At 37.7% G+C, this 25095-nt stretch overlaps 1 protein-coding gene across 1 annotated transcript; it reads left to right on the forward strand.

The window, feature by feature from the left end:
* The first annotated feature begins 1729 nt into the window (after positions 1-1729).
* Positions 1730-10358, forward strand: CDX2 (caudal type homeobox 2). The gene is made up of 3 exons (XM_072431456.1): positions 1730-2307; positions 7300-7448; positions 9719-10358. The coding sequence occupies exons 1-3, from the start codon at positions 1878-1880 to the stop codon at positions 9893-9895; spliced, it is 756 nt and encodes a 251-aa protein (XP_072287557.1). The 5' UTR covers positions 1730-1877; the 3' UTR covers positions 9896-10358.
* The last annotated feature ends 14737 nt before the right edge of the window (positions 10359-25095 follow it).

The following is a 25095-nucleotide window of genomic DNA, read 5'->3' on the forward strand; positions in this document are numbered from 1 at the left end:
AGTCAATAGATGTAATTAGATATTACTTTTTAGAATGCTTATTATCTTCAATTTTAGTTTAGTTCAGTTAAAATCAGTGCTAGACTTTTTTCGTCTTTTTTTTTTTTACTTTTTTGATGTCTGTATCTGGTTTAATAATTGAGTTCACCTTTCCTATATAGTACAAATAATTGTGAATGTCTAGCACGTTGGAACCTATGAACTGAATTGAACCTGGCATGTTCCCGGTAAATCAATAAATAACAATAATTGATCACTGTCTCCTAATAGATTATTGTAGAATATATTCCAGTGTATTTAGTATTGGTGGGGCAGTGAATGAACAACGTCCGATGTAATCTGTGTTTTTCGAAATGTGATCATTGAACTCAAACTTTTTATTTCTAGAATAAAAAAACAATTAGCGAATCCTTTAACTTTAACCTTTTACCAATTTACATTGGGGAAGATTGAGATGTCTGTGCACATTGATCAGAGAATTCTATAATATATCAATATTTCTTCTGCATAATATAAGATTGATTAAGATTAAGAATTAAAGTGTATAATGGCATAGATCAGACATAATTCTTACAGAAAAGTGTGTATCAGTTGTTATTGTAATTATATGATCTCCTATAAAAAAAATGAAGGGTAATGAGTGATATTCTCAATATTGATACTGATAGATCAATGTCCTATAGAGAACATTATACAACTGCTAACCAAGCCTAGAGGATCGCATCGAATAACTTTTTTCAAACTTTTATATCAAGGATAATCAATAGTCGGCAAGATGTAACATTCCTGAAACATCGGGAATTATTTAGGGGTTAGGGGTCTGTACCAAAATGATCAACTGCAAAATCCTATATATATGCCTGTGTCTATATTTTAATTTATCACCTGTCCTTTTCATATCTACTTACCCATTTTCCTTAAATTCGCATAGTCCGTAATTATAGTAAAACAGACCAGCCCTGAAATGTCACCTAGACCAGGACAGATCCCAAAATATAGTGAATAAAACAATCTGGAGACATCAATAGGGTCTTATCTCTACATTACAACATACACAAGCATCTATAAGATAGAGGTGTTTTAAATTATAAAAAGTTCAACCAAATATTGATATTGAAAATAGTTACATTATTAGTAAATAGGCATGTCTCCCAGTTCTATTAAAATATTGGCCTACATCTGTATTTATGATGGGAAAATAAATCATGCGATGACAAGCTGAACAATGATCATGAAAGAAAGAAGAAAAGGAAAGAAAGAATATATAATATATTTATAATAAAGAAAGAGAAAGTAATGTGCATGTATAGAAATATTACACACATATAATTATGTATCTCCATAGATTGCAGGTAGAAGGTGGAATGTAAAGTTCCTCTTTCCTGGTGCAATGTTCAGTTACAATCATTGCCTACATTCTCATTCCATATGGGCACCTATGCCATGCATTCTATGCCCATATTGGGACATTGGCTGTGCCCTGCAGTTCTTCTCTGGGCCCTTAAAACTTGTTTTTTGGGGCCAACCGCTGAGCTCTTTGAACCCGTGATTGGAGGTTAAAGTGCAGAGGTTTGTCATGGAAGGAGGAAGCTCTTGAACAATAAAGGCTGGAGTATTCTGTGCGATCAGGTCGCTGCCCTCTCCTTATCTCACTTTACATGCAAATGGTGACAAGGGGGGCTCTATCAGGGCTCTGACGTCACCTGCCATTGGTGTGCCATTACTAATAGAGCCTTGTACACAGAGCAAGTGGCGGCCAATGGAGTCACATCTCTAGGAGTGTCTGACTAGGAGACGTCCAGGAGCAGAGCTAGGAAGGAGCACAGTGCAGGAGGGCATGAGTGCAGTATGCAGCTAGCTGGCAACCTTCTGCCATCATGTACGTCAGCTACATACGAGATAAGGACGTTGGCATGTACCCTGGATCTATGCGAGGCCACCCTGGGCTCCAGAACTACCCTGCTGCCCCCCAATACCCTGACTATGGGGGATACCACGGACTGAGCTTAGACTCTGCGGCACCTTCTTCTGGATCCTCACCCTGGATCACACCCTATGGGCCCCCCAGGGATGACTGGTGCCACACAGCCTACCCATCAGGACATACTCCACTCAACCCTTCTCCAGGGGGCAGCTTGGGCTATAGCCCTGTATCTGACTACCCAACTGGACAGGTCCAGGGGCCACCCTGTGTTGGGGTGCTGCCAGCTGGGCACCAACCTCAAGTCTCTCCAGGGGCTTCAGAGGGGCACAGGAGGCACCACTACGAATGGATGAGAAAACCACCCGCACAAGGGACCTCAGTGGGTGAGGCACGACTTTGATTTTTCTAATATATAATCATATTTATTTTCATTATTATTTATTTAGCAATTTATCTAGACAGGTTTAAAGCAAAGTATGTTATTCTAGTGTGATGATATGTCAAATATTACGTATTCTGTCCTTGGATAAATTAATAGGAAATATAATAAAATAGCTTAGAAACCTGCGCTATATATATATATATATATATATAGATAGATATATATATAGATATTTATGTATATTTTATATATATCCATATAATGTTGTTTGCTTGTCCATCATGCAGTAAATGGATATATCATGTAATGCTCTGAATACACACACAGGGTTTTTCAGCTTCGCTGACTTTGCAAGCCAGTAAAACACTTGAGAAATTGCTTGTCCCGTGCTTATAAGGCACTTAAAGATTTTTATAACCAATTACAATGTCATGAATCCTGGGCCCCACCGTTTACATTAGTTTCTGACTCATTAGGCTGATATGTGTGAGCCAATAAAGCAGATTAAGTTTGGCTGCAGACAACAAGCCCAGGGAATTTGGTTTCCAAGATCTGCTGAATGGTTAAATGGAATACTAAGGAAAAGGAAAAATGTTGTTGCCCTATATTTTTTTGTATTGCAACTGCTTTGAAAACTGCACTCATGGGCTCGGGCTGCCAGGGATAACACCCCCAATTTTATTCATTCCATTCCCCATACACATTTGCGCAATTGTGACTGGGAAATGGGCGATTGATGTGGTGCCTCTCACATCAAAAAAGGCTAAAGTACATATTTCTGATGTAGATATAATTACCCCAAGCCGTACGAATCTCTGTGATCTTATCAGCTTGCCTATGACATAAATAGGTGTATTGTATTCTGAATAAATCCAGATACCTGTGTGAATGATAAGAGAACTGATTGTAATAACCGAAAAGGCACACAGTATATAGATGTAAGGACAATCTAATAAACAGTCCAATGGTAACCCTTTAATTGACAAAAATAATCTAGAGTAAATCCTTATAATAAAAATAAAAATTGTTGCAACGTGCGCCAAAATGAGCGATAAGAAGATGTACACATGGGTGTCAGGCTGATACAAATGACAAGAGGTCTCGTTTGATGCTGAGGGTGGGGCAATGATGGAGTGTGAGGGGAGGTGAAGAGAAAGTTTGAGGGGTCAGTGTAAAAGTTTTCTTTTCTGATGTCTTCTAAAGAGGCGAGAAAGTCAGGCGCCCGATCTCTTGTCATGGTAATGTCCCTTTCAGCTCCAGGCTTATTGCAGACAAGAGTGGACAGGCTGTAATTGTACCAGGACCCATCTGTCATGTGTGCTTAGCTTTGATATACACCTTGCTACCAATTGTCCTTCCTGCTGACCGGAAAAGGCAGACAACATAGCAGTAAATAAAGATTTGTGGCACAGGCTATGGATTATCTGGGCTTCCCAATGTGTTCCCAACTAGGGAATTGGTTAGATCTGCAAACAGCAAGATGATCACAGAAATTTAGCAATGTATTTTATGCATGGATCAGACACATGCACACATGTAATATATATATATATATATATATATCATAGTTATATATATCATATACTTAATATAATAATATAATTACTATATTTTATTAATAACTATACTAAACAGTATTACTAATACAGTAGTAGTAAATAAAAATAAGTACTTGTCAAGTCATGTCAAAGGAATTTAATATTGTTTTAATTTAATTTAATTAATTTAATTTAATTTAATATTGTTTGCGCACTGCTAAAATGGATTTAGCCGTGCGCAAAACTGAAAAGATGGAATAAACACTCATTACCTAACAATAGTGAGTTTTCTTTAGTCATTAGTTAAATGATCATTGAATGTCAGTTTACTTTCAGTAAAGTATTCTATCCAAACGTTTGGCAGGACATGACCTCAATTAGCATTGTAAAACTATTTTAATATAAGTACAAAAAGTCTGTTAGTTGGTGCAGTAGATCCCCCTAGGGGAGTCTAAGACAGAGGCGCATTATTGAGCCAACATGAAAATCAGCAATATTTCATTATAATTTTTCCATGTCTTTCCATTTGAATATGTTGGGAGGTTATTCAAACTTATGCCTGAGAAATCGCTGCTTAAGTAAATGTGAATGCCCTGGGGATAAAAGCTAGGGTCGACATTGGAGGTAATTCAAACAGAATGTACTATGTTCTAAAGGTTCCTCTTTGATAAGCTGTGCTTGTAATCCATTGTTTGAGATTGTGTCCTCCACTCATTAGCACTGCCCAATTCTCTCTGATCCTGCTTGTCTCTGCACAGGGGGTCTTTGTAGAACTTTGTTAAGATCTACCTGATCAGAGGGAGCCTGGCAGGCATTAAACACCTACTAGATCAGATAAACCAAGTACTAGAAGATCCTGATAGTGCCACATAGCTGACATGACTGGGACAGAGCAAACAACAGCACAGAATGTCTGTGAAGAGACTTTGGTGAGACTTAAATTTCTATTGAAACGCTGCAAAGAGGCAGAGGCAAAGAGGCAAAACAGCACTTCATCCAAAATAAAAAAAAATAAAGTCAGTTACCAATACGCTTATTAATTACATATATGCAACAATACGTATACAGTACAGCACATTTAACACACAACACATAATAAAAAAATTTAAAATACAGACAGCTATACATTATTACATTATGTGTACAATACAGATACAATACAATAATATTACATGATAACAAAATAATGTTACAATAAACATTTTGCTACTCGCCTGTTACAAAGCTCAAAAACAGTCAGCACCAGCCACTAACAAAGTAATAAAAGATGAAGGCACTTAAGTACCTAAAAGGCAACATATAAACACTTGGTAACAATAAACAATTGATAACTGGTATTATATTATAGGCTATAAACTAATAGTAGTAAAAATAATAGATTACAACTTAATGATATAAAATAACATGAACATAAAACTATATATACACAATAACTATACAAATAACATCAATATAATAATAAACAGGAGTATAAATTAATATATATTGTTCAGTAGGATATTAGGTGATTTGTCTATATAAAAAGGGAAAGGGGGATCTTAGGTTTGCAAGGCTCACGAACTGTCTATTTGATTGAGGACTACATCCTTGGGGCCTATGTTTATAAAGCAGTGAATCTGATATATTATTTGGTAAAGAATCAAATACTGCCATTGAAATACACAGATCTGGAAATTATCCACCAGGGATTAATGACAGATTCACTGCTTTATAAATAGCCCCTTTTGTATTCCTGCGATCTGTATTTTAGCAAATGCTAGAAAAACTTCTGAATCTGTGCGAATCAGGTAATCTTATAGTGTATTCTGGGACTCCTGGTGTATTCTGGGAAAATGAAGGGTCTGCCACAAGTAAAATCTCATTTATCAGAATGCCTGAGCACTGCTGTAAATTGTGGTTTTCAGATGTGCTAGGTGCTAATTGGCCCTTTTTATAGCACCTATCATATTAACGATGATTAGTTGGAATATGGGTGTCGTTTATATGGCTTTGTGGATAGCAGCTTTCTTTAAATAGCACTGGAAACAAGCAATTGCCCTATTTCACATAAATAATATGCTATCCTGATGAAGTAGGTTGCCACTAAATTATTAGAAGGTGAAGTGCAGGGGGAACAGAGCCACGTGGTCCTGGGACTGGACAGGTGGAGTCCTGGGGACTGTCCATGCCAAATAACCACATTTATTAATTCAATCATTTATAAACACATTGATTATTTGAAACATAAACATTTTGCTGGCTACTTTTTAACATAATGTAAGAGTACTATAAAATAAATGGCGTGAAAAAGTAATAACTGCTTTAAAGAAATGTAGAAATGATATTAATTCTCACATTAACCCCTTCTGCTGCTAATATTCGCCATTTTCATTTTTTTCGTTAGATGAATTTTAAATGCATGTATCTGTAATATGAATAGAAACGTAAAATTAACAATAGTAAGTGTATAATTTTGTTAAATTAATGTGTAACTGATAATAAAGCAATGCAATTTAATATTAATTCCTATTTTCCCCGTTATTGGTAATAATTTTCAGCGTGTATCCAGTTTATATATATATAAAAATACCAAATTACCCTAATTAGAATAAAATACGAACTTATCTATGGAGTCATTTGATATTTAGTCACTTGGAATACCCAGAGGAATATTTGTATTCCCCCTATTGATTAATATGTTTCCTTAATACTAAATTATTACCTTTTTTTTTTATTTAAACTTTTCATTCAGATACCCAGTCAGGTCCTTTTTTGTTACTAGTAATAAGTTTTCTCGTTAATAATAATTACTATAATATTGATCCAATATTATTATTAATATTAAACTGTATTTATATAGTGCTAACATATTACATAGCGCTGTACAATAAATAGGGGTTACAAATGACAGATACAGACAGTGACACAGGAGAAGGAGAGAACCTTCCCCAAAGAGCTTACAATCCATGAAGCCTATTTTCGTCTCGCATACCTAATCAGGAAGTGTCCATAAAAATTATCACTTTCCATTAAAATTAAATAAGTACATTAAAATTTTAGCGCAAGCCTGTGTAATTAATAAAATACCCTAATGTTCAAGGATTAACTTATTTTTCTCTGTAGCCTGTTTTTATTTCAGGTGCGCAATCAGATTCTATGAATGTATAATTTTTTAATCTTTTTTTAATACTTAATAATGATAACATTTGTCAATCAAGCCTGTGTTTAATTCAGATATCCATTGATATTTAGGTGATTTTTTATCCCTTAAACCATGTCTAGGTATACTGTTGAAGGTAGGTTAGAATAGTGATATTCCTTTTATTAATAGTGACATATTCAGGGATCATTAATGAATTAGGACAGAGATTAGCAATATAAATTGGTGACAATAATTTAAGCAGGGGATATTGAGTTTATGTAGCAGGCTGGATATTCTTCATGTTGCTTTGCATTAATGTTGCTATTTTCTGCAGTAGGAAAAACCCGGACTAAAGACAAATATCGGGTTGTCTACACGGACCACCAGCGATTGGAGCTGGAGAAGGAGTTTCACTACAGCAGGTACATCACCATCAGGAGGAAATCGGAGCTGGCGGTCAATCTGGGGCTCTCTGAACGACAGGTATGACCATGAGAAAAATTAATGTGATCCTAATGGAGCTGATAAGGGGCTGTGCAGCCACAGCATTAACCATGACCTTTTATTAAGCCACAGCAGCTGTCTAGGAATGGTGACATTAATTCCACATTAATCAAGGGGTCGTGTATGAGATTTCAGCAGTCCTGCATACCATCACTTTACAGAAAAAAAAACTATATACATGATTTTTGTAAAATGAGATCATCCTGGCTGCTGCTAAAACCTATTGAGCGTAAATCTATTGTGACATAGCAATTGGTTTATTTACCAAATAAATTACAATTTTGGCTTCTTTTTACAACTTTTATTAAGTAACTAAATATTTTGCCAAAGACACAAATTTGTAATCAAAAAACCAAAGTGTGTATTGGAAATATTTTTTTCTTCAATGTTCATTATTATAATTCAATCTAGAAAACAAGCTTATAATGAAAGCAGTTTTAGTAGATAACCCCAAATGTTGATATGTATAGTGTATATATGACTAGGTAGATATTGTGTGATATTTGTAAGTGATACTAGATATCAGTTAGGATTTTATAGATAACTGCATATAAAGTGATTTTGATTGCAGTTTGATCTTTTTCATGGTACAGATTACTATACTAGAAGACAACATATTGTGCAGTGCTTTGTAATAGAAGATACAACAAATGTACATTATTGAGAGCACAGAACTAAAATGGACACAAAGGGCCACATCATATGCATAAATATGGCTGCAGCTGGACAGTAGTTATTTTATTTCAGATTCCCTATTGCATACAAGGGTATGCTTCTGAAGGTTTCGTATAGCTTTGAGCTGGTATCATTAATTTGGCTTTATAATAATATACTAACAACTCACTGAAGGTCATTTGCTTTAACTGCCAATCTATATATAGTAATAATAATATTAATATTATTTTCTACATTTAAGAAATAGCATATTAACATAAAATAAATCCTGGGATCCTAACCCAAAACTTAACTTTTTATTACCCAGTGGATGAAAAATATGTACCTATGTTATAGGTATTAGTTATGCCAATATACAAGTGGCAAGCAACAAATAGGAAAGCCAGTTTTGGGCCGCCATTCTGGGTGTACTGGTTAAATGCTGGCTTTCTATAGAGCAGTTCATGTAATGCTGCTGTTATATAGGTATGACTACACAACATGTACATTTATTTCTTGGTGAAGTTAAGATTGCCAAATGTATCAGTACCCAGATGAATACTACAATATTTTTAATTCCCCATTCCTAATATGTCATAAATGGTAACAACAATTTCTAGATTGTTTCACTTTGATATTCAGTATTACTCTCCCGCTTTGATCCTTTTCATACTCTAACAATTGCAGATGAGACAGAGATAGGAAGCAAACTGTGAAATGCTTAGGGAAATGCACAAACAGCCTTTTACTAGGCTGCATTTCTTAAAGTGTTTAGATCATTTCCAAAACAAAAAAGGCCAAAACTACCCAGGGTTGCCTACCCTAAAGAGAACAAAACTTTCCAGTTCATGGAGGGGTAGTGCCAATGTGTTTGGGGAATTAGTGACTGGATGAGACACTTCATCTTAGCTGATTGATCTTTTCAAAGCAAGTCTGGTCAGGGGGCAGCGGGGAAGGCTTACTGAGAAATCCAAGAGAAAACAATTCAATTGCGTCAATGTTTTCTTATGTCTGCAGCAATGTTAGGTCACCTGCTGTCTAAAGCTGTGCTTCACTACCATAGTCAGACACAGACAAACACACAGTAAAACCAGTTTTAGAGAGAGAAGATGGTCAACCAATCAATATTGTTAGACCCCATTCCTTGCAAACATGGTGAGAATATACAAAAGTATGCAGACAGTGGGGGTGATTTGCTGGAGGTTGTTTCAAAATACATGTTCAGTTAGCAAAGTAAATATCAATTACCTGTTCACTTTAAATAACCAATTATGTCTAAGGAAAATTAAAAAAAAAGTGCTAGCACATGAATTGATATTTAAAATGAACTCCACATTACCTTCTTTACTATCATTTACTTTGCAAAGTGAACCTTTTCTACTGGCCTTACAGGCTGGGGATAGACCATACCGGGGTGTATTATTGGCAGTTGAGTCCTTTGGGCACCGGATCCATAAACCAAGAATGGCAACAGTAAACAGGGATAATTAATGAATATAAATTGATATATCTGCACCTCTGGCTAGAATAAACATTTCAAGAAATATTGGTGTGGACTATGGCCAAGTTTCTGATGATATATTATCTACTTTCAGGTGAAGATCTGGTTCCAGAACAGAAGAGCCAAAGAACGAAAGATTAACAAAAAAAGAATTCAGCAGACTCAGAATGGGCAAAATGGACAGGATCCCCTGAGCCCTGTGCCCTCTATGGGTCACATGATGCCCTTGTCTGGCACCAATGTAGGCCCAATGACAAACCCAGTCACTTAGTGAAACTTTTACATTCCTCTTTCTAAATGTAAAACAGAAGCCCTCCCCCTCCTGACTGGACTGTTTACCTAGGCATCGGACAATGTGGAGTCTGGCTGGCCAACTGAAGGTGAAGCTGTGGAGGGGCCAGAGTGCTGGAGAAAGACAAAATGAGAAATTGGCATTTTTTTATCTGTGGACTATGCTTTAAAGCAACATCTGCCCAATTTTTTTCAAGGACCTTGATCTTTGGACATCAACTTCAAATTATAGGCCTTATTATAATGTATTTGTTTTATATGTGAAATGAACTTTTGTTAGGAATTGTTTATTTAACTCTTACATAAACAGTTCATTTTGCTCAAAGAGGGTGAATATAGAGCTGCAAGTGGAATTTCTCAGGGCTCTCTGCACATTCATGGATCCTGGAGCTCAATGCAACCCCATGATTCCAAGCACTGAATGGGGGAATTTGTTTTGAATGTCTGGGTTTAGGGTGGGGGTGGGGGGGAGTTGTACTTTTCTGATACTTCTTATTGGGGTAGGGGGTTATATTCTACGATGACCGCAAATGCTGTGATCAGAGATTTAATGATATTTGTCCTTTTGTGTTTTGTACGTTGCCACTGCTAATTATTAGCTTATGTTTAATTTGACAACATTTTGTATTTTAAATTATTTGAACTTTCGCTGGAGATGAGGAAATAAAACTTTTTTTTTTTCCGATAAACTTTCTTTGTAAAAAAAAAGTGTGCAATGCTTTTCAGTTTTACAAGCCCTTTCTTCTGTAGTGAAGGACAAGTGCTGCACAGGCATTATGCAACTTGGACTTCTGCAACAGTTTGGGAATTCAGCAGTAAATAATGGGGTTGGTATTCTAACGAGTTGAGAATCTTTACCAAATCATTTGCAGATAAACGAAAGGAGTTTTTTTCACATATTTGGCAAGCAGATCCTCTTCTCATTTATTAAGGGTGGATTCTCAACTGCTTTAGTAAATCAATATTTTCACATTGTATTCCGAAAAAAAAAAATCAAACTTTAAAATGTTTCATTCTCCCACACTACAATATGCAAAATAAAGTACAGTCAACTAATTTATCTGACTTGGTACTGTTTGTTAAGTTATTGTTCTTCTACATGAACTTTAATGTGTTACATTTTCAAAATTATTTTTTATCTTTTTTTAAAGCTGCCGCTCTCATTTAAATAATCAATGTGCATTCTTTCCTATTCAAAGCCTTTTTTATGGAGTGAAAACTGTCCCTCATTTATGCTCTCATTACCCTTCAAATGCTTACCCTGCAGGGGCAACAGGCAGCTGTGGTCCACCATTGCCACTTTCAGTAAGCCAGTCCGGCAATGACATGCAGTTCATACTGGAGTCCATGCATGTAGACAGGAAGTAACTAAGAAGTAGAGATTGGTGAAACTGAAATAAAAAAAAAATGTGAAACAATATAAAATGATAAAACTAAATTTCTACCAGTTAGTGTTTAGATCTACTTGAATATATTGAGCTTGCACAATAATCGAATTATAAAATCCATTCCTTGATTGACCACCTGCCCCATAAAAAGAAATTCTTGGTTGTATGAGTCTTCTCTAAATCTTCAGGACAGGCAGCTGGTACTGTTGTGCCCAGACATGTAGCGTAGATATCAATCTCTGCTGGCATAGGATGGGCATTAGGCTTCTAAAGTGTATCTCAGCAGCCACAGAGGTGAAAATCTATTGAAACAGGACTGTTGCAGTATAGGCTGTAAAATGGGACCTTTCCAAGTGAGACTTTTGTGTAAGGTAAAGTACAAAAGTCAGATCTGATGAGCAGTTGGTATTAAAGCGGGGACAGAAGGAAGGTCTTTACCCCAATGAGGCCCTGAATTTACTAAGAGCTTTTAACTTTTCTCTATCAGGTGCCCAAGGAACCTGGAAAGCACGAGGAAGGTAGATGTAAGAATGGGCTGGGGATAGGTTACTGAGGTCATCCCACTCTAAATGAGTGAAAGATCACGTTTAAGGATTAGTCTTTTAGACTTAAATATGAATATGGCCATTTCTGTGTATGGTACATTTGCAGCATGGCAGGGCTGGGTTTCACAGCACCCCCTACAGGTTTACCGTTATCCAACTAGTGGTATTTTGACCTCTTCTATCTGCTCCATGAGTTCAGCAGGGCTGACCACACCTGACTCTTTGTTTTTCAGCAACTCCCTATCTGCATATTTATTCTTGAAATATTGCTCAGCCTGCAATGTGTGCATGCAGGAGTTTAAGATATTTCATCATACTGTATTTCATGGCCATATGTAAGTTTTAACCTGTTCACTCAGACAAGTCGCCCTTGCATGTTCTATGTAGAGGTTTATTATGATGAGTCTCATATATGAGTATATTAATGTAGAACAAATTGTCGCTGTCAGCAAGAAAATATTATCATCAGATTTCAGAAGGCCCCCGATCATTTTCTGGGGAAACATTGCACAGGCATTATGAGATGTTTCTGGCCATTCCTTAAGATAAAGCTCACAGAGAAGTGTCTGCACAGTGCAAGCATGGACCAATAATTCTGCTAAGTTTATTTCTACTTAATGTCCATCCTATAGATTTATACAAGCCACACACAGAGCTAAGTCAACCAGAGGGAACACACACAGCATTCTCTCTGCTAGGTTATACAGAACCAATTTTCATTTCCACAGAGGCAGCCAGAAAGTGAGCAGAAACCACACTTAATGTTAATAAACCGTTTCAGCCTATTTTCTGCTATTGCTTTGCAAATGTATGTGTTTTTCCTTTTATAAAAAATCACCTGTTGCAATATAGTTTTTGTGGCCATTTTTGATGCAATTTGGAGGAATTGTGTTTTAGTAGTAAGAGTCAGATTGCCTTTTAGCTTCTTCTTGTAAAGTATGTTCAGTAGCAGCAACTATAAAGTTGTTAGATTTCACACTTCTACACAAGTAATACAGGTTACTTTGAAATCAACTTAATTGTGACATTGCATAAACATGTTTAAAGTCATTCAAGCACCACGTCTTTACATCTATTGTGGTAACCTGTAGTTTGAATGGCCAGTTCACTCAAAATGTAAATTTCAGGTTTAGGCTGGCTATTGACATACAGGTGTGCAGGCAGCAGTTAGGTCTATAGAGCAGGGTGGGAATAGGACTACATGAACACCACCCGTGGATTGTCAGGGTAAACATTAGTGATTAGGAATGGTTTTCTATCCTATACATTTCTTATTACCCTGTATTAGCCTCTCAGTGTTCACAGACCCTATTGATGTTAGATTGCCACCTAAAAATGACCGGATTGTGAGTCTTATAATTTTATGAGTGTTTTAGAAGCATGATAGTTTCTGCTGCTTGGCCATCTAATTGGGACAATATGAGGGCAAAGCCAGGGATTTTTTATTACTAGGAATGATTACTCAATTCAGTCATTGTTCTTATAGAATATCCAATTTAAAAAGTTTGTAATACAATTTTTACCCTGCAAAGTCACTTTTTAAGCTCTTACAGTACTAAAGATCTTCCCCTTGTGCCTATATGACTATGCCGGGGATAGCTGATTGGCTACTTAGGTATGCAATGTTGGGGAGGCCAGGATTGGTAAGCTGCAATATACTGTATATATATATATATTATTGCAGTGTATTTGGCATCATCTACCTCTCCATTGCCCGGAAAAGCCCATTAATAATTTCATTGTTGCAGATTTGCAGCCCTTTATTTTGGGTCCATGCCCAGAGTGCCCTGGAAGGCCAGGTACTCCCTTTTTCCAGGCCAAAAATTGGTAGTGGCTGTGTAACACCTGGCTATTGATGATAAAAAGGAATATGTGTTTCTGACTCCAGGGAAGTTGCAGGCCAGGTGGCTCAGGTGAAGAGATTGTGTACAGTCTGTATGCTAGGAGAGCCCAGGAGGTCTCCCGATGTTTAGGTCTGTGGGGCTGATAAAGAGCCAGGAGGCTGAATTTTGTGTTTGTTTGTTGATCCCCATCAAGAGAAAACTATAAATGTTTTATGCAGTGGCAAGCACCCTGAAATTTGAAATACCTCTCTACAGCAGCTTTTGAAGCTAATCTCCCACAACATATTTCTTTTGGGGGGGGAGGATTAGGCTCGCTTTGAATTCTCACTACTATCTGTACTATGGGACTGGGGTTTTCTATGTATGTATGTTGTTCTTTCAATTGTTTGGGTTTCTTCTTGGTGCTTCAGTTTTCTCCCTGGACTCTAGTAGCGATCATAGTTCCCCAGTATATATGTGTCATACAATGTAACTATGGCAACAAGATTTAATTGTAAGCTCCTCAGGGGCAGAGACTGATATCCTTCATAAAGTGCTAGGATACATATTCAGTATGTATTTTAGGGGACGGGCGGAAGCTAAAGGGTGATAGCCCACACAATCTGATATTTGCATTGCTCTTATACCATCAGCATGCAGTTTTGTTGGTAAAGAGCTGTATAAGCTTTTATTATGTTTTTAGATTGTGGACAGACATCATACGGTCAATGCAGTATTGTGAATTTGTTAAGACGGCATCAGATCGGTGTGGATATACCAGACATTGGTAGCTCGAAAATAGTGTCCGGGCACCTCCTGCAGACCTAGGCCTCATCAGGCAGGCCATGACTCCTTCCACTCACAGGTTGTTGCTATGTGTTGCCGTGTGACTAACGACTGTCAATAAACTGGCTGGCGGCAAAGTAGAGCACAAGGTTTGTTTGCACAGTGGTTAGAGGTTCAAAAGTCAGCATTGTTCCGCAGCAACGGATTACACGTTCAGCCACCTCAGCAAGAATGAAATACTTGTTACATGAGAACTGTACCACACCGCATGTCAGAGCTCCGTCACAGGATTACTGGAGAAAAAAGGCGGCTTGGGCCAACACGCACTCTGATCCTATGACGAATCGGACCGCGCTATTGGAGCCTTTCATGATGCGGGCTGTATGTCCAACAATCTCCAAGAGTAGATTGGATTGAAATGAATATTGTCAACATAGGTGATTGATCAACTTCAATCAACTTCAATCAGATAGCCATTTAAAATGAAAAAAATGGCCATATAATTAAAATTGATATATATATATATATATATATATATATATATACCATAACAATTATAATGAAATATATATAATAATAATAATGGAATATTCCTAAATAAACCCAAAAGTCAAAAGTGAAATTTGTAGCCTTAAAGAAGTGTTTGTCAATCTTTTTTACAAACCCTTAAAATAACGTTCAGGTCTTAGGGATCCCCTGCTGTAAATATTATTATTACCAATAAATAGGATTTACGCAGTGCTGTAGATTAAATAGGGGTTGCAAATGACAGACAGATACAGACACTGACATAGGAGGAGGACCCTGCCCCAAAGAGCTTACAATCTAGTAGGTGTGGAAAGTATCCAAGAATAGGAGGGGGTACTGTGGATATAGTAATTTTATAGTAATAGAAGTACTTTATCCCCGGCATACAGTACAATAACTTGCTGTAATGAATATCACCCTTACCAATAGCAAAATAGATCATTGGTGTCAATTAAACTGACATGAGAGGCACAAAACGCTCATTACTTTAGGGAACCCCTATCAACCTCAAGGGGAACCCTATTGTTCCATGGAACCCCGGTTAAGAACGCTGCCTTAAAATATGTCTAATTAGATTAAAGCTGCTGTCAATTTTCTATGTTTGTGATACAGAGATTTCACTCTACTTCCTCCTTTGTAAACTGGACAAGAATTAAGAGGATATTTTTAATGTGAGAGGAATCCCCGCGTTGCCATTTGTAAAAAAAAACATCCATTTTTCCTCCCTCTCCCCCTCTTCCTGTACTGATGACAACTTAAAATGTTGGATTTACCTTTGCTTTTATTCTTGATAACACTGGTGATCAGGATATAAGTAAATCTCCCTAAAAGTTACATAGGCAGCAATAGAGGTTAAAAGGTTTTATCCATTCACTACTCTATCATCACTTTATGATTTCTCATTTATCAATCAAACCCCATTTTTTAAGTTACTTATCAAATGTTAACTTACTGGATCACCTGAATTGTGATAGAATAAATAATTGATAGTAAAACATTTATACCAATGAAATCAGAATTTTAGCAGAAGATCAGAAAGTTTTATGTATGGGAGCAAAGCTCCTAGGCTTTGTACTAATTCCATGATGATGACCTTATTTACAGTTCCCCTTCACTGCCCTGCCAGAGAGCTGTGACTGGCTGCTTCTATCTAGGGCTTCTGAAGCTAATATTTTGTGCTGTGACATATTCCCTTTAATGACTATGATGATGTGTTTACATAGTACACACAATTTCCCTGCCCCATGCCTGTGAACAGATAGATTAGAAAAGGATCTTAGTTGTGCATGGCACTCGTCTGGCAGGGCTGTGCCACTTTTATAGTTGTACCCTCCACCCTCAGTAAATCATGCAGATCAATGCCTTTGGGTGAAAGTTTATTGGTATATTTGGATATAATTATGTTACGGAATGATGGCAAAATGATCTATTCCTGTTATTAATACACAGAGATGTAATATTTTGCCCCTCACTTGGGAACTAAATCCTGCTGTCCCTTTTTCCTACTCCATTGTGCCTTTTTTTAAACTTGTTGTATAAATCACTGTAAAACAAGTGCCAAAGGGTCGCATGGAAGCTGCAGAGTTGGAAGAGTGAAGGTAGAAGACATGGTGAGTGTAAGGGTCATCACAATACACACATTAGCTCATTGCCATGAGTTTCCTCACCATGCAGTATACCTTGGAGAGATTTGGTGCCATATGTTCGGGCACCCCAATGCACCCTGCTGATGGAAGTGTTTTGCAGCTCACAGTTGGTGTGCACTTTATTAGAAAACAAAGTCTTGGCACCCTTTTAGTATGCTCCCATGCATTAAACAGCCCATAAAAAATAGAAGGGCTGCAATAATGCAATGTATGGCATATTGCACTATCACACCTGACAGCAGTGTAAACCTGGCCTAATAGTTCTGCTGCTATTGCAGGTAGGCTATGTTCAGACTGGCAGTGAGGTTGCTGTGTGGTTACTATTTCCTCATGCCTCTGAACCCTTTCCTCTTGATGCAGCAGTGCCAAGGAAAAAAAAAAGGTTGGGAGTGAGCAGTTTAGTACCAGGTGTATAATGTGCTAAGGTTGGTTCTTTACATACAAGATCAATGGTTCGGGTGACCTAGCGGCCAGGTGCCTGCAGCTGCATGGAACCAATGTTCACAGTACAAGTCATATGGGATATTTTAGGGACTAGCAAGGCTATTAAAAACAATCAGTGGCAACTCCCATAATACTAGACACTTACACCAGGTGCTGATAGCCCTTCTATGCAGCAAACCACAATGCTGATCCTGTACATTGTAATACAGTTAAGTTTGAGAAAATATTGCAGAAGGTCCTTTACCAAGCATTGCTCACTGAAAATAAATATATAATAAGAAAATCACTGGGCTCTCAATTCCAGCCAAAAAAAACTGCAAACATGTCTGCAATCAAACCAACTGCAAAGGATGTTTTATGCACCAGCTTCAGTTAAGCTATACTTACTCAGAATTAGAATTTGTACTTATTGCCCCATAGAGTCAGGCAGGTGTGATAATTTGCAGGCTTGTAACTTGCCAATGACAGGCTCCAGGGTTAAAGGTCGTCCACTATAAGATTTTTGGTTAATAAATAGCACTTGTAGTGTGACTGACAGGTGAGAATGGGAAACTATGAGACATAGATGAGAATTTAACCCATGATGTCTAGAAGCCTTTATCATTGTTAAAATCATACCATATAATAGAATGTGCAGGCAGACTGCTGTATTATAATTCCCACAAATTTCTAGGACATCATAAAAAAATCAATTACCGGGATTTGTTCAGATTCTCAAACACATTACATTACAAATAAACCAATGTTTAAGAAAATAAACAAATGATGTACAGCCAATATGTAACCAATAGATTTTTTTTTATCTTGCAAATATAAATGTAAAAAACAAGGTTGTGAGTTTTTGAATATATTTAGGGTAGTTTAGGTTATTTTATTTAATGCTTTTTATATTTGGATTTTTTTTTGTGTATCCGATTATTATTGTTATTAATAATATTATTATCATGCAATTATATGGCAATGAAATATTTTGTGGCTTTTTACTGAATCTACTAAATCTGCCTTATTTGTATATTATTATTATTACACAGTATTTATATAGTGCCCTCATATTACACAGCTCTGTACAAAGTCCATAGTAATGTCACTAGCTGGGGCTCATAATGTAATGTCCCTACCATAGTCATATGTCTATAATACAATTAAGGTCAATTTTGGGTTGTAGCCAATTAACCTAACCACATGTTTTGGGTTGCGGGAGGAAACCGGAGTACCCGGAGAAAACCCACGCAGACCCGGGGAGAACCTGCAAACTCCATGCAGATAGTGTCCTGGCTGAGATTCTAACCTGGGATCTAGCACTGCAAAGGCCAGAGTGCTAACCACTGAGCCACTGAATATTTGTTCACTTTTTTTTTAAATGTATTATATTTTTTACTTTATTGTTTCTGATAGAAAATATGAAATGGCATATTGAAGCTAATACCAACTTTGCCAAAATTTAGGAAATGAAGACTCTCAGTTTTGAACATCTTTAAAAGCAATGTCTCTCATCTGCCTTTTTAACAGGATTGGGAACAACAACATTCTAAGGAGGCAAAAGGACTGGGCATTTCAGAAATCTTTGCCTAGCATTCTCCCCAGCCCTGGGATTGTGTGTGTGTCTCGCTCTTTCCTATTGCCCTGGCCCTATATCAGAAAAGTGTGCAAACAACTCTGTTTAATGAAGCAATTGGCCAAAAAAAGGAAGACAGTCAGACTAGGCACGGAAGGCCAATAATCTAATTCATAGCCGATTAGGATGTAAATAAAAAAAATGTTCCTATTCACTTTTTTTATCCAAGTATGAAGCAAAAGAAAGCAGCAGCAGCTATAATAAGCTTCTTGTAAAATCTTTACATTTCGTGTGCTGCCAGTCTTTCAGTGTCCCTATCGATGTAAGACTACTTTGTATTGTAAAGTCAGTTATTTCCATACTCCTTAAACCTAACCACTGAATCTTGCCTAAACTCTGTATGTATCTTCCCACACACTTGTGCTGTAATGCTGGCACTGTTAAAGCTGCAAACTGAAGATATTACAGACAGGGGTTTGTGTGAATCCATGTCTGGGAATTGTTTTTCTTTCACTGCCATTTTGGACCAGGAGTTTGTACTGGTAATTAATGAATGGCGGAGAAGCAGAAGGAATATAAAGAATGAACACAATTACATTTACACAATACCACTATACAAAATGTGCAAGCACGTATCACACACATATTGTACGGGGCAACGCCATGTTACAAACGTCAGCACTTGTAGTGCTTTTATATTTTTACCAAAGAAGAATTTAAAGAGGGGCATAGGTCCATTGTGAGAAATCACAAGATACTCAGTGTGCTCAGATATTACCTGTATGTAATAGTAACAAAAAGGTTTTATTTTTTTGGATTAGGTAGGGGAGGGTTATAGGGTAAGACTCCCAAGTTGTTATTGCTGTTTGTGTCACCACTGGGGATTTTCAGCCCCTTTTCCCTCCTTTGTCTTGTTGCCATTGTCACTAAGATAAACATAGTGTTCACTTTAGAGAGATTTCCTACCATTTCAAAATGGGAAATCTCCTTAGTGGGTCACACTCACAAAAAATAACCTGATAGGGTTTTAACCTTTTCTGCAAAACTAAACATTTGTTTGGATATGAATAATACCTCTTTTCTCTCTTTAAGTACAGTTACTGAGTAGCTGTGCATTCACAGAAACCTGCACGCTGCCTTCTACAGAGAATTGTTCACAACTAATCATATGACAAAAGGTAAGGAGTGTTTCAGTGTCTGCCCCACTTTAAAGGTGCAGTGGAATGTCAGCAATTTCCCTCGTAAGTGTGAAAGGACCTCATTTTAATTCATGAATGAATTTATGATTTATGTGCATTGCTTAGTCTCTCTTTTCCTTCCTTCCTCTGAATCAGCATGTCACACACTGGCATTCACAAGCAAATGTGCTTGGCCATTGTGTGCTGCAGCAATGTACACATTTACCCAGCAATTTCACCAGAGATCAGTCCATGACCCATATGCGTTATTCATTCAGTCCACCAATAACACTAGACGGGGATGCAATGTAATGGACCGGCGGGAATTTTCTGTAGACAAATATTTTTATGGGTCTTGTTTACTGATAAAATGCTAAGGGGTATTAAAGACAGACATGTTTGTTGAGCTACAATACAGAGATGTAGAAACAAACCCTGGACCCTTGAAAATGCCTATCCCAATGTCTGATGGCCAGGCTTTCTGTGGGAATAGAATGGCCCAGGGGTATGTTCAGAGTCAATCATTATTGGTTTTCACTATAACCCGTAGAGCTCCCTCTGCTTTTCCAAAAATTGAAAATTTGCAGTCAATGCTTATATGTTTGTTTCCACAATGGCTGGCATGACCCTCTTTCATCTAGTGTAGGCTGACCACATGCCACATAGATGACCACAGATCACATGGCACATGGAGAGATATCGGTTCATGCTTAACCACACTAAGAAGAAATAAAAGGCTGGGCCACAAAGAGGTTTTATAACAACCTTGGTCTTGGCAGGCCCTAATTCCCACTTAGTCAATTAATGAGAGATCTGCTTATCTATGGTGAACAGCCAATTACTATTTGGGGAACACCAGCCAAGAGGTCTTAAATGTGTAAAAAAAAAAAAAAAACATAATCAAAAGCAGCAAAATATAGAATGGCAGACTAACTGCTTTGAATCAATACCGGTTCAAACAGAATAGACATTTACCTCGATATTCCAAACTTACATGAGATGGTTCAGTCTTCCAGAACACGGCCAAACTTGTATTTTGCAAGGCATTGGTGATATTAGGTTGACAAAAGAGTCAGGCATGAGGCACCTAGTATATTCAGGAGATCAGTAATGGCAGCATCCATATTTCTTTAGGTACAGATTTCCTTATGAAAGTTTAGAGTCTCACCTGACTTGAATCAAGGGATAATAGTCGACGTACATAAAAAATTGACACAATGCCCATTCAGCTTTTTTAACATTTACCATTGAGCCTTTAAACCACCCCTTGCCAGCACGCCACTAAAGCTAGTGAAAATACCCATTGATTTCATCTCATGTGGCCAATTACTAGACCTAGACAATGGCACATGTATTAGCATCACTGTTCTGCTAGTGTGGAACACTCGCCAACACTATTTATTTTTAAGGTTCTGGGGAACCCATTTTCATTGTTCCTATGTCCAGCTTGGGTAAGGTGAGTAAGGTCTCCTTTATATTGATTCATAGAGCCTAATACATAAATAATTCAGTAAATAAAAAATACCAGTTTATATAACTAAGCATGGAACATAAAATAATTGGGAAAATGTATGGATGTGTTTAGACATGTGCCCAGTGGAGTGGCAGTTGTTGATCACCAACAGAATGCTTGCTATCAAACACTTAATCTGTCCCGGGAACACTACAACACTCAGCAGAAAGATAACATAAATGATGTTTTGATATTTATTGCTCCACCAGGTGAGTAAACACTAACCAGCAGGTGTCAGATCGATTTATAATAATATAGTGAAAATGTGCAGACGGGTACAGGTAACCTATTTACACTGGAACCGGGATGTCAAACTGGTGATTTCTGGGTTGTATGCTTCCCACTTATGATACAACTGTTGCCCATTGTAATTTAGTGATGTGCTAGACATTTTTTATAGTTAGGAATACACTTCCCATAAATTTGCCAAAAATTTCAAGAAAAAAAGATTTTAACCCGATATAGCTCTTTGTAAGTTGATAAGAGCATAGCACATGTTATGGAGTGGCTGACTTGAGTAAACGGCAAAACTAAAACTTTTTGGATACGTAGGTTGGGTTAACCACTTTCAGGTTTTTATTTTATTTTGCCATCTGTTCTCATAAGGGTGATTTTTCTTTATTTCCTGCTTGATAGATTCAAGAGGAAGTAACAAGCTATTTTTCCAGCATAGGAAAAATTCTCTTAGGCAGTTGTCATGGGAAGAATTGTCCAGATCGGAGAGTACCCCTGTTTTCCTGCAATTCAGAAATTTGAATTCACCCTCATTTTCATTACCAGTGATATTGGTGGCTCAGTGGTTCTCTGCTTCACCACTCCATCCAAATCCCAAAAAATCTATACCAAAAAAATTTGGTAAAAGCCTTGTAAAATTGTGTAGCGCAATATATCAATGTATTAAATCCTCAATGCTGTTTTCAGATTTTCCTTTTCAGTCCACCCAAATGAGTGTAGAATGTTGCAAAAAAAAAAAAAAACCTCATTGTTCAACCCCTCAATGGAGAATTACACTCAGGGCAAGTGATACTAAGCAAGTCCATACATACAGAATAAGGCCAGATACCAAGTATTACTCCCAGCATACTATACAAAAAGAATGGGAACAGATATTCAAAAATTACACCCATCATACAGGACAAGAGAAATGGTACTGTGCAGAGTCCATGCATATAGAATTAGGACAGATACTGAGAATTACACCCAGCATACAGGAAAAAGAGAAGTGGTACTGTGCAGAGTCCATACATATAGAATAAGGACAGATACTGAGAATTACACCCAGTATACAGGACAAGAGAAATGGTACTGTGCGGAGCCCATACATATGAAAACTAAGAATTACACTGGTCATGCAGACAACATGAAGCCATATTGTGTCCCATGTACATACAAAGAACAAAGTGTTTTTTTTTTTAAAGAACAGATTGAGTCTCTTGAGCATGATGATGAATTAGCAATACTAAAATTGGTTGAAAGTATGTTTATTGTTCATTTTAGAAGGTTTTGGAAATCTGCCAGAGGCAGCAGCCCAGTATGTTTAATGGGCCCACTTGGAATATTTGCTTTCAGTCTGCAGATAGACAATTCCCATGCAGAAGTTCCATTAGTGTGCACTAGATGGCAGTGTTGAATCATTGCTCCCTATGTCACACTGAGCTGATGGCAGCCTGGTAATTGATGACTTTTGTTTTCAGAGAAGTAACAAGTCATTGCAATTTCCTAATCCGACAAAAGCTCCGCTACTGTATTCAAAGGGAACGTGTGTGTGTGAAATGTAGAGGTATTGATATGGAGGGCAGCATGGGGACATCCTGGGGACACCTCCTGCTAAGTTGTCACCTCTGCACGAGCCTGCACAATGGGAGCAGAGGAGGTGTGATCATATCATAGTGCTGGCCCTGTCACCTGCATGGCGACTGATACTGCAAGCAAGCTGCCAAACCCTGGAGACCGAAAGTCTCACATCAGCCCTGGGAAAGTCAGCTGGGAACATTTGTTTCACATCCCAGAGCAGGAGCATGCAAGATCAGCTTCATGGCTTTAATATTTCCTTTAGATAATTCTGTACACCCTATAACTCTAAGAGTAAAGACAAATATAGAAATGTATAGTGATCAATAAATCTATCAGAGGGCTGTGCAGACATGATACACTTTTAGATGTGCACTTGGATCGGATGGAGGTTCATGTTCATACACATTGCTGGATGCATTGTACCAAGGGCCCTTGGCTGATTTGAGTACATGGGGCCCTGCTAGTATAATGGGGCCACTCCTAGGGTTTACTGCACTGATTATCAACCAGGGTTCCTGCAGAGATTGTTGGGGGTTCCTTGAGCAATGAGCAGTTTATGCTTCTCAGGTCAGTTTACCTGGCACCAATGTTCATTTTTGGCAATCTTTAAGGATGATGAGCTTCTCAATGGCCAACAGTGTAAGAGACATTTATCCCACTGACCCATTGTGGATATAGTAATTATAGAAGGGGTTCTCTGAAGACCTGAAAGGGCTCCCACAAGTTAAAGGGTGTGAGAAACGCTGCTTTATTTATTATGAAGTTTTCACATACCTATAAAGCAGCCATTGTGTACTTTACATTTTCTGTTGGAATCCAAGGTTTAGATAGCGCTTCTAGGTGCATGGAATCGGTGTATATTTTGTGAATGATTATTTGATTTCCTTTGATTATGATGGCTGCCATTCTTTGATCTCCCTTACTCAGTAGGAGAAGTGTGGAAGATTCCTAACATATACAAGAGTCTATAGGAGTCTGGGCCCCCAGCCGTTCATCACTGTTAATGCCGATGGAGAGGAAACAGGGCTTATCTCCAAAGAAAACCATAATGGTTGACTAGGAGTATGTGCCCAATTGTATTCAGTTCTGAGAAGAGTTCTTGTTATCTTGGAGAGCTTTAATGAACCCAGCCCTTTATGTAGTATTTTATTAGGTCCCCCAAGCCTATGTTCATACTGGTCATGATGTTGTGGTGTGGTTACTGCTTCCTTATGGCAATGAACCACTGCCCCAGGGGGGAAGATACATGCAGCTTCTCCTGTGGCAGCCACATGGATAATGAAAAGGGGCATCAGTGAGCGGTACCAGGCTGGTTCTTTAACAACCAACACTGTGCCAGGCACCTGGAGCTACACCCCAAAGGGGGCTCACAATCTAATCATCCATAGTCATATGTCATTAGCACAGTCTATGGTCAATTTTGGGGGAAAGCCAGTTAACATTAACTGCATGTGGGATGTCAGAGAAAACGGAGGAAACATCTGCAGAGCATACAAACTCATGCAGATAGTGTCCATGCCAAGATCTGAACCAAGCACCCCGGTGCTGGTAAGTCAAGATCACTAACCACTGAGCCAGCCATGCCATGTAAATGTTAGTAGAGATCAGAGGCTGGGCACAACTCTTTCTAAATGGAATCAGACAAAAACCAATTTGTGTCTATGGGCATGTAAATACAAATACATAATACATCAAAACTACTCAGACACTCAGACAGTCATATTTCTTTCTGGTGACCACATATAATATACAAAGTATATAGGCAAACCTTTCCATAATGGAGTGTATGCTGCTGGCTATCTGACAACAAAAAGGAAAATCTCAGCATTTTTTTATCCCAGAACCAATGGTGGGCACTCACTGGTTGTGAGCATTTTATTTCTATTCTGGTCTAATTTTTTGTAGAATTGCATCAAAACTAGAATTAGATTTACCATAAGGCACAATACTAATAAATGGCAGAGGCAGCTAGTGCATATT

This window comes from Pyxicephalus adspersus, chromosome 1 (genome assembly GCF_032062135.1).
Source record: "Pyxicephalus adspersus chromosome 1, UCB_Pads_2.0, whole genome shotgun sequence".
In the NCBI taxonomy this organism is placed as follows: domain Eukaryota; kingdom Metazoa; phylum Chordata; class Amphibia; order Anura; family Pyxicephalidae; genus Pyxicephalus; species Pyxicephalus adspersus.